This window comes from Salvia splendens, chromosome 12 (genome assembly GCF_004379255.2).
Source record: "Salvia splendens isolate huo1 chromosome 12, SspV2, whole genome shotgun sequence".
In the NCBI taxonomy this organism is placed as follows: Eukaryota; Viridiplantae; Streptophyta; class Magnoliopsida; order Lamiales; family Lamiaceae; genus Salvia; species Salvia splendens.
In genome coordinates this window covers 20,546,540-20,556,669 of record NC_056043.1, presented here as the reverse complement: position 1 = coordinate 20,556,669, position 10,130 = coordinate 20,546,540, and the positions used below count along the sequence as shown (strand labels likewise).

The 10,130-nt window shown below is 39.5% G+C and overlaps 1 protein-coding gene across 1 annotated transcript; it reads left to right on the top strand.

The window, feature by feature from the left end:
- The first annotated feature begins 698 nt into the window (after window positions 1-698).
- LOC121756832 (autophagy-related protein 101-like) lies at window positions 699-5,036 on the top strand. Its single transcript, XM_042152233.1, has 7 exons — window positions 699-853; window positions 942-978; window positions 1,293-1,378; window positions 1,860-1,955; window positions 2,271-2,436; window positions 2,549-2,702; window positions 4,700-5,036. Exons 1-7 carry the CDS (start codon window positions 821-823, stop codon window positions 4,773-4,775), a joined length of 648 nt encoding a protein of 215 aa, XP_042008167.1. The 5' UTR covers window positions 699-820; the 3' UTR covers window positions 4,776-5,036.
- The last annotated feature ends 5,094 nt before the right edge of the window (window positions 5,037-10,130 follow it).

Below are 10,130 nucleotides of genomic sequence, written 5' to 3'. Positions count from 1 at the left end.
CAACTGTTATCCACTATTTCTCACTCACCGGGAATCGGATTTGAGAAAGTGAATATAGTACGGTCATCTACGCGGAACGTAGATCGACGCTATATCATTTAATTTCTAAAAATTAAATGTCTCGTCATATTTATTATTGGTCAAACTTCGTTGACCGGGCATCTTAAATTCAAGATTCCTACATTTTTAACATATATTTGTACATGGTTGGTAATAACATTGTACATTATACAATTTGGTAGGGGTGCGTTAAGGTAACACCATTCTTAAAGTGAAAATGTGACAACATGTAATATGCAATCTGCAATACATATACGAGCAATATGTGATACATAAGCAAGCAATTCGACATATTGTTCCAAACAATACGAGATACGAAATCAGAGCACTATCGTGACACCGTAGTTAAAATGACATCCTAGACAAGCAATCTACGATACATAGAGAAGCAATCTACGATATATGGGCAAACAACTCGGCATATGGTTCCAAGCAATATGTGATACAAAATAAAAAATAATCAAGCAATCTACGATACATAGCCAAGCAAACCTGTCACGTGACAAACTAAAATTGAATATGCTCCTAAATATAATGGTTATTATTACTAGTACATTGTTATTTTAAAAGTGGTTCTCATTTTAATGCAATCCCTATGTTGAATCACATATAAAATTTATTGTGCAAATAATGTGGAGTATTTGTTTTGCAGTCGTAATTTTTTTGATGTATATATTTGACGACTTCGACGCAGCGAGCTGCCGTTAATCAGTGCGCTCTTTTCTCTCCGATCGAATTTCTCTTTGATTTTCAAAGCTTGATGAACTGCGAAGTCTGCCAACTCAAAGAACTCGTGAGTAAATCTTCACGTCGTGAATATTGTTTAGCTGTTAATTGAACTTATCTTACGCGCAATTGTCTCATCTCTCTCACTCTATTAGGATGTTGAGCACTTTGAGATACGCGAAGTTCTTCGTTGTAAGTTCGTTATCTCTCTTCCTTTTTTTAAAAAAAAAACAGTGATAATTCCTTGGGGAATTTGAACCGTGCTTTGACTTGCTTTGATGATTGATGTATTTATTTATTTCTAGATCTTAGGATTGGTGATTGAATTTAATTTACTTTGAGGGGTTATATCTATGGTGAAATATACTTTTAATCAGCAGTTACTGCGTGGTTTCACTTGATGAAGGAGGTGTTTGATATTGTACTCGATTTCCTGAATTCAGTTTCCTGCAATTAGAAAAGGCTGTGGTGCCAAGCAGTTTGTAATATAATAAAGTTGATTGCAGGCATTTTGCACACTATTTTGTTCCACAGAGCTTTAGGGCTTGTGCGCCCAAAAGACATTGATTTGGAACTTTTCGAGATTACATATGTAAGTAATTTCATGTTTCTTAAGTGCGCATTGCTGTTTTTAGTTATTGAATTATCATATTTCAGTGCAATGTTGGTGTGTCAGTTTAGCTTCCAATATATTTCAAATTGTCAGCATAATTTTAATTTGGTTTTGATAGAAACATTCATCTGTTGTTAGGACTCTGTGTTATTTATTTAATCATTAGTAAGCCTGGTTTATATCCTATTATGGCAGATTGACAGTCAAATATCTGTAACTTCTTCATAAATACAGAAATGATGGCTCCGCCTAATGTTTCCTCGTAACTTTATGAGGCTCCCAGTTACCGTTATATGTAAAAAGAGCATCTCCTCCCATTTGGATGAGATGTCGTGTATGGTTTCATGTTGAAAATGAATGAACTGTTTTTGCTCAGGGATCCATATCTCTAACTTCAGTGCTAGTTATTTGGATTCGTTAATGTATTATGCTCAACACGTTCTAGTATCTACTTATGCAGGTGCAATGTGGTGATGTCGAACTTGAGAGGAAAGTAGATGAGAAGATTGACCAATTCCTAGACAGGGTGGACAAGCACCCAAATAAGAAAAATCAGGTATTTATTGCCGCAAGCTTGTAAATTTTTTGCTTGTTCAAGCTTGGGTACTTTCTATATTTGAAGATTATGCCCATGTGACACACGTACATGACATTTTCTCTAATCGAATTAAAATCTCAGAAGGTGAGGTACTGATAGGTCTGTTTAGCTTTCATTGTGTAGCTCTAGAGGCATGTCCACTTCCCTTCTGTCTTATTATATGTTGTGTAGCACTGCTGGAGGGGTTTCCACTTTTGTTCTCTCTGTTTTCTGTTTCACTTTCTTGATATTTCAACCATTTTTCAGATTTTTTGACAGTGTATAGTGATGCAGATATGTTTGTCCTTCTATGAGGTAAAAAACAAACAGCCTACATGGTTCACTAATAAAGTTGAACGCCTCTACTGGGAACAGTGGTACATAAACTTGAATGTGGCCCCGCATCAGAAAGGACATTCTGGAAAGTCCACCTCTTCCAAGATAGTAGTCGATCCTAAAGGTATTATCTTATTTATGCAATTTTTAAGATAATCGCCATCTGATTCCCAGTAAACAGGCATAGATACAGCATAAGTACCTGCTGTCTTCTTACTATTTTGGTATTATTGCAGCTGAGGAAAGGACTGTTCGCCGTGCGGCACTAGAAGCTTCACTTCGTGATGTTCTGTTCCAGATGATTAGATTTGTGAATGAAAAGAAGGATCACATTCCTCCAATACCAAACCTTGAAGGCGTTTCATTCCCCTATGAAATTACTATCTCAAGGTATTTTTACTTTTGTTATTTTTTGCATTGTGGTGATGCGGAATACTTTTTGTGGCTTACTACTACACAGTTGCATACTATAGATCTACAGTCTTTCCTTGTCAACTGCTATATCATGATTATTAAAAGGAGTTCAGCTTAAGCTTTAGAGGTCATACTACCTCTTTTCCTTTTGAAATTGCATATTGAATACAATACATTTATGTTTTTTTTATTGCAAGTTAAAATCTGCCATGAAGTTGCCATTGTATACAAGCTGATATATGGCACCCACTTTCCTTGGAGGTGTTGATATAGTATCTAAATGACATGCTCACTGTGGGTGTTTGAACTTCTAGTGCGTAGAACCTTTTTACAATATTTATGTATTATTTTAAATGACAATAAATTCTTAATAATACTTATATAGGGGTTTTATCAATAGCTTACTAGAAGACCATAACAATAGGTTAACTATTTGAGTTCGGAATTGAAAGGTGAAAACTATGAATGATCTAAAACTCTGAATATAAGACTTTGTATTAAGACAGTGTTAAAAGCCATCAAATGGAAGCTTAGTAGCCATTTTATAACCAATGCACCTAGACACATCATTTTCTTCTGTTAAATTAAGTGACTCAAAATACCTATTCACTAATAACCTAAATAAAAATCTATGTCTGCTGTTGTGAAGGGTTTTGTAACTCTCCAGTAAGCTCTCTCTGAATTCCACCATGAGTAATTGTTTTACAAGGTTGAAAAATAGAATCACAATACCCCATAGTTGAAATTAGCATACAATAAAATATCAAGAATTTGTGCTGTTATATACGAATGAAAAATCACTTACTGTGCTTAGTACTCAATGCTATAATTGTGATCGGCTGTTAATCTAGAATCAGTTGTGCTAATGTTTGAGCTTGCCTTCTCCTTTGCTGGGAGCCAAAGATGGTGGAATTAAGAGAGAGAGAGAGAGAGAGACCATGTAGACTTAGATTTGTGTTTTATTTGTTTTATTTTTTTCCTAATTATGGATTTGAGTCTCTTTAATTTAATTGTGAACAAAATGATGTGTAGATGATGTGGTTAATTAATAGGCATGTCTGTACATATTCTTTTAACAGCATTAATAAATTAGTAATAGATCATTTGGTCCTGAAATGATAGGGTTACTGAATTAATGGTTAACATATCCTTGGGTCTCAGGTATCTATTAGAATTTTTTAATTGTGATTTGTATTATTAAACTAGCAATTGTAATTCCTTTACATTGTATTCTAAATGGGTTCATATCCATGTGCACGCCATGATAAGTTTTGTGTCTCCACAGTGCCCATGCTCAATGTTTTTATTCTAATAGATTGAATCATTAAGTTACTTCAGCTCAGAGAACAAAAGAGAGTTATGATACGAACAGTGACATCCCATTAAGATGCATTTGTTGTTTGCACTTTCACATACCCCTACTGCCCTCTAATTAGGTAGCATTTTTCTGAAGAATAGAAAAGTTAATAATGATAGAACTAAATAAGTAGAACTACTAGAAAATGCATTGGTACAATTCATAACTTCCCATAATTAAGCCAAACGTTATGCTTTTGTGTTTATTCATCTTTGTTAAGATTTGTAGTGCTTTCTGCTGGTATGAGTAAGCCATGCTGGGTTAAGGATTTTGTGTAAGACTGACTTTTTCCCAGTATAATTGTGGGAGTGCTATAAGATGAGTGATCTCTCACTACCAAACGCTTTCTATTTTTTCTTCAAATTCGGATCCATTGTAATGATAAACAAAGAGAAGTATTACGGTTTGCGCTAGGAAATGAAGTGTCTCTTCTCTTGTGATGATTATCTACCATTTTTTATATTGCAATGACCAAAACAATAAATGTAGTAGGCTTAGTCATGATTGATACATTGTCTTGGTGCTTACAAAGAATGGTCACCTTTTGTGTGAATTTTATTTCTATTTGCCACATATGAAGCTTCCTACTGCTAAGTTATCTATTGCCTTCTTGTAGTTCGTCAGATTCTGCATTTGGAATGGAAATGTTCAAGAGGATGCTCCAAACCGGGCATCCTACGATGCTCAGCTGACTTGCGCTAGCTGCTATTTTTCGTCTCCAGCTCTCCGTTATGTCCTTGTAATGCTGCCTGTGAATATTTTATGTAAATTGAGCTCTAATTTACAGCCAATTATATGAATTTATGTACTTGGAATGGATATGCTGTGAATACATTGTATGGAGCTCTAATTTACAGCCACATCGAATTTGGTGCTCTATGGATTGGAAGCACGGCGATTGTGTACATATATCAATTATGTAATTATTCTTTATACGAATTTTTATTCTGACTTTGGGATGGATTTTATGATTCCAATGGTGGCTTTGCAAGTACTCCCTTTGTCCCTCCGAAGTATGAGTGTTTCTTTCAACACGTTATTTAAAAGAGTGAACTGCACAAAAGGGCCATAACTTTTCGCCTTGTAATAGCAGAGGTCCCTAACATTTAAAAATTTCATCACATGGATCTAACAAAATATATAATCACAAATCGTATTTTTTCGGACCATAACACCCTCAGGGCTTGGAAGGGCAAAATTGCCCTTCTGCATGGCCGCCACTGCAGTGGCTGCTGCATGCACTGTTGATGGGACGGCGAAAAACAATTGATGTGACAAAAAAGCATGTGCCTTGTCCCCTATTATTTTCCCACGCTTCGAACCTGCATTGTAATTCCCAAAAATTTGCCATTTCGCCAAAACAATTAGCCGGTTGCTTCTCTTTCTTTTTTCCCTCCAATCCACTTTCACTTCATCATTTTCGTCTGGCATAACCCAATCTCACCACAATTTTCTACTAATTCTCGGAAAACGCCGCTGCCTTTCACGCCATTTTCATCAATGCCTCCAAAACGGAGACGAAGTTCCGCTGGAGCGTCCTCCGCCCGTAGTTCTTCAAGGCGCAAAAAGAAGCCGCCAACGCCATCGTCTTCCTCACCATCACCTCCGGCATCACCTAGATACGGTAGAAGGGGTCGAGGACCTGAGATAATCGACGTAGACCCATAAACATGGAGCATTCGCGATCCTCGGCTGGATTTCTTTGTTCCGGAAGATGAATATAGTAAGTTCAAATTTAAAATTCCAAGCAAGCGATTTTGACTGTGATTTAGGGCTCCGAAAATTGGCTGTTGGTTTAAATTGTTTTGATGTTGTCGCGTTTGGGAAATTGTTTTGACTGTGATTTTTAGGCCTTTATATGTGAAATTTATTGGTTTAAATTTGGAATTTTTCTAACTCTATACAAACCCTAACAGGGGACCATGTCGGGATGCTTTCCGCCGCTTTTCATCACGGAGGGTCAATCTTCGAAATCAATGGACAGAAGAAGTATGTTGGGGGCAATTGACATTCTTTGACTATTGATGGATTCGCCAATTCGAGTTCTATTTCGTGAGTTCTATGGACCATGGTGTTGTGGTTGTGATACAATAGGAAAACCATCCGTGAGTTCTATTTCGTTCATCCAAGGTACAGTTATGGTTGTATGGGCGTGCAAATAGGAGGTCCATTGCTGCCCATTACTGACGATCCACATCTGGCCCTTTTTCTCGAAGTCGCGGCTACTAGCACAAAGCCAGTTCACATTTATCTCGTGGAGATGACAGAGGCGGCCGCCATGCTCAATAAGCTAAAGGAAGAAGCGGAGGAGTTTCTAAAATTTGTGAACGCTTGTAAAAAACCCACAGTGGTCATTGAAGAGCTTGACGAACCGGACCCAATTATGCCGAAGAGTAAATCGAAAAGGAAGAAACATCAGCACGAGGAGCAGAGGAAACCATCGGCACCATTATTGATGCTTGAGTGGTACCCTAGGGATGTCGAGTTTGAAGAGTATTTGACCAAAAGTTTAGAAGACAAACGTCGCGAATGGAAGAGGGAAGAGGAGGCAACACGTAAGAATTTGATGGATGCATTTGCATCATGTAGTGCAGAACAAGCCGAAGCTGTTGTGGTGGAGGTTGAAGAGAATGATGCAGTCGATGGAGTTATTGGACAAGTTAGCCATGGTGAACACGTTATTCAACCTGAGGTTGAGGTTGAAGCAGTTATAGACCATGCAGAGGTTAGTACAGCACTGTGGAATATGTTTGTGATTTGTTATTTATGTTTGGTATTCATATGTGATTCGTCTTTTGGTCAGATTGGGCAGCATGAACATGAAGCAATTGTAGATCCTGATAGCGTGGCAGAGTGATAAGGCTAACTTCATGCATTGATTAAAGGGTTAAATTCATGCATTTACGGGGTCTAACACATCTTTTTAAGCCAGGTGTGTAGGTCCAGGAAAAAGAGAAGGACGTTTGCATGGCGCAAGGAAATGGCGATAAAAGTGAGCATTGTGGAAAAATGACCAGACGGAAGAGATCAAGAAGCTGAAGGGCAGAACGGGATTTCTGCGAAAGCTTTAGAAGATCAAACCCGCACCTATATAAGGAGGAGAGCATGCATTTTTGGGGAGAGTTATCGAGGGAGGACTTTAGACAGGGAGCTCTCGTCTCTCGGCACTTTTGGCTCTCTTAGCTCACTCGCCATACTCTACACACTTGTTTTTATCGGGAACTTGAGGGGTTTTCGGGTTTCAATTGTTGTTACGTAGTTGGGTAACACCGTCCTTGAAGAGGGCGAAGATACAATTTATTGCTTTCATTTTAGTTTGTTATCGTGAATTTCACCAAGCTTCGCCGTTCGAAGCTCGGCTCTGTTTTCTCTTGAATTTTCGTTATCTATGCAATTTTCTGTTTCTGAATTTACCTTGCTGCTGTTGATTTCGATTATGGATGCAATTGATTTTGCTGAACTGGATGTTTGATTTATGCGTTGGTTTACTGAGTTTGAGTGGAAGTATTGGAAGTTTGTGTTGATCGGAGCAGATCTGTTGAATCTAAAGTTATGGAGTTGATTTTGTTGGTTGTTGGCTTCGGAATGCTTGGATCCGGAGTGGATTAAGCATCTGACGTCTGGATCTGAAACAGAGTTGATCGTGGTTGATGCCTAGTTTACGTGTTTTCGTTTCATTCCGTTTAGTATATGTAGATCTGTTTTATTTCCAGCTAATTGCAAGTTTCCGACGTCCGCACTTTTACATTCTGTTTGAATCTGGAAATGTGCTCTGTTTTCTTCATGTTCGCGTGAGATTCAGGTAATGAAATGCAGGTAGTTGTTAGTTAAATCCTTAGTTTGTTATTTGCAGCTTTTATTCCGTACTTGCTGTTTCTGGACGATGGTCCCCGCTTTTTACTCACTTTATGTCTAGCTAGATTAGGAAGTTATTTGCTCGGTCTAAGAAGTTAGTTTAATATCTCGCAGTTATGTGGAAGTTCGATGTCAGCATGATGTTTTCAGTTTCCTAGGTCTAGTGTTTAATTCGTTCCTAGGTCTAGTAGTAGTTTTACCTCAACCCAAAATTGCGTGGCAGCAGTCATTCACCATTTCCAAGGTCTTCTAAATGCTTTCTTACGCGTCCATCTTCGTGGGATCGATCCCTGCTTCCCTGTACTAATTCATAGTATAGCGGGGTGAGGGTTTTGAACGCGGAATCAGTGTGTCCAACGACTGAGATTTCTGATATCCTCTGAGTTCCTAGACCTCGTGATCTAGCGGATTCTCTGGATTTGAGAAGCTTGACCTAGCATTAAAAGCACACACGTTTCCAAAGCGAGTTTCAAATGGCGCCGTTGCCGGGGATGGATGGCGTAGTTTGCGTTTGTGTTTAGAGATTTTGGCGTATATAGTTTTGATTTGTTTTTCTTTCTCTTTATTTGCAGTTTATGAGCAGAGGCTCACGGTTTGGACACTGGGATAACTCATATGGGTGGAGGAACGATCAGTTTATTTGGCAGGTCAAGGACACAGCATCTACGGTCACCACCAGATCAGGGTTATCTACGGGAGATCCATTTCCATTTGGTTCAGGAAGCGACGAAAGTTGGAGTTCATCGGGAAGGGAGGATCCTGAGTCATCTTCAGAAACAAGTACAGAGAAGGCAGAAATCGGGGACATGGTACATATAGTCGATCCAGATCCGGAGATCGGTTCGCTCACTACCCATCTAGATGGTGAGCCGACCTAAGCTATAGTGATGAACCCGCGTCAGAGAGCCATAGATATCAAAACGAATATGTTAGGCATTCTACCGATATTCTCTGGACGGAGGAATGAGTGTCCGTATGAGTTCTTAAATGAGTTCAGCAAGCTGTACAGTATTCAGAAAAGGCCTAACGACACAACAGATGAGGATTACCGCCTACGTGCGATTCCGTTCGCTTGAAGGGAGAAGCTAACACGTGGCTACTGAGGCTACCTCCGGATTCGATTCGTACATGGAGAGATTTCAAGCTGGAATTTCTAGATTACTTTTTTCCGTCGAACAAGACGAACGCCCTCAAGAAGGAGATAGTGGAGTGTAAGCAGGAGTATGATGAGTCTCTGAGTCAATATTGGTCGCGATTCAAGGCGTTGCTGAACGCTTGCCCAAATCACAGAATGATCGAAGCAGAGATTTATTATCTATTCTATGAAGGAGCGAACCCCGAGTCGAAGGATTTGATGAACTCCTCGAGCGGGGGAAATTTTACGAAGAAAAAGGGGAGTGAAGCGAGAGAGATCTTGGGAAAGTTGATAGAGGCCAAGAAGGCGTACGACAGCCCGAGGAATGTTATGAGGAGAGGGTCAGCAAATGCGCTGAGAGAACAAGATGACGAAAGAGTCGAGGCAAGAATAGATAGGCTTGAGAAAGCACTGTTAAATGCAATCGAGAAAACAACTGCACCAACCTCACAAGAGAAAAAGAAATCTCCGGGTCAAGGAGAAATCCTACCCCAGCAGTACTATGGTCCTCAAGAAGAAGATTATCAGGCCCAGGTGAATGCAATGGGAAGTTGGAATCCAGATGGGAGTTGGAACCCCGGGAAACAGATGGACGCACCCTGGAGGAACCATCCCAATTTTAGATGGTCTGACAACAATCCGAACCAGCCACCCCCGCAACAGAGCACCCAGTTGACACATCAACCAGAAAGACAGACTAATTGGTCTAGGAGAAATCAGGAGGGGCAGAACAGCTGGAACAACCGGAACCAGGGGGATCACTCTAATTGGGGGAACAGGAATCAGAATCAGGGGAACTCTTATGTGCCGCCACACCAAAGGAACTACACCAGAAATTATCAGAATCCCCAACCTACTTACCAGGGGAATCAAGGGCCGGGAAATCAGTATAACAACAGCTCAGGAGGTCAAGGAAACTTTCGCCAAAATCAAGGAAGTGGTCCACATCTGGGTCCAGGACCAAGTTCTGGCCAGTCTAGTTCTAAACCACCAAGGAATCTAGATGATATGGTACATGATTTAGTCAGTTCTCAACAGCATATGCAGAACAACTTGC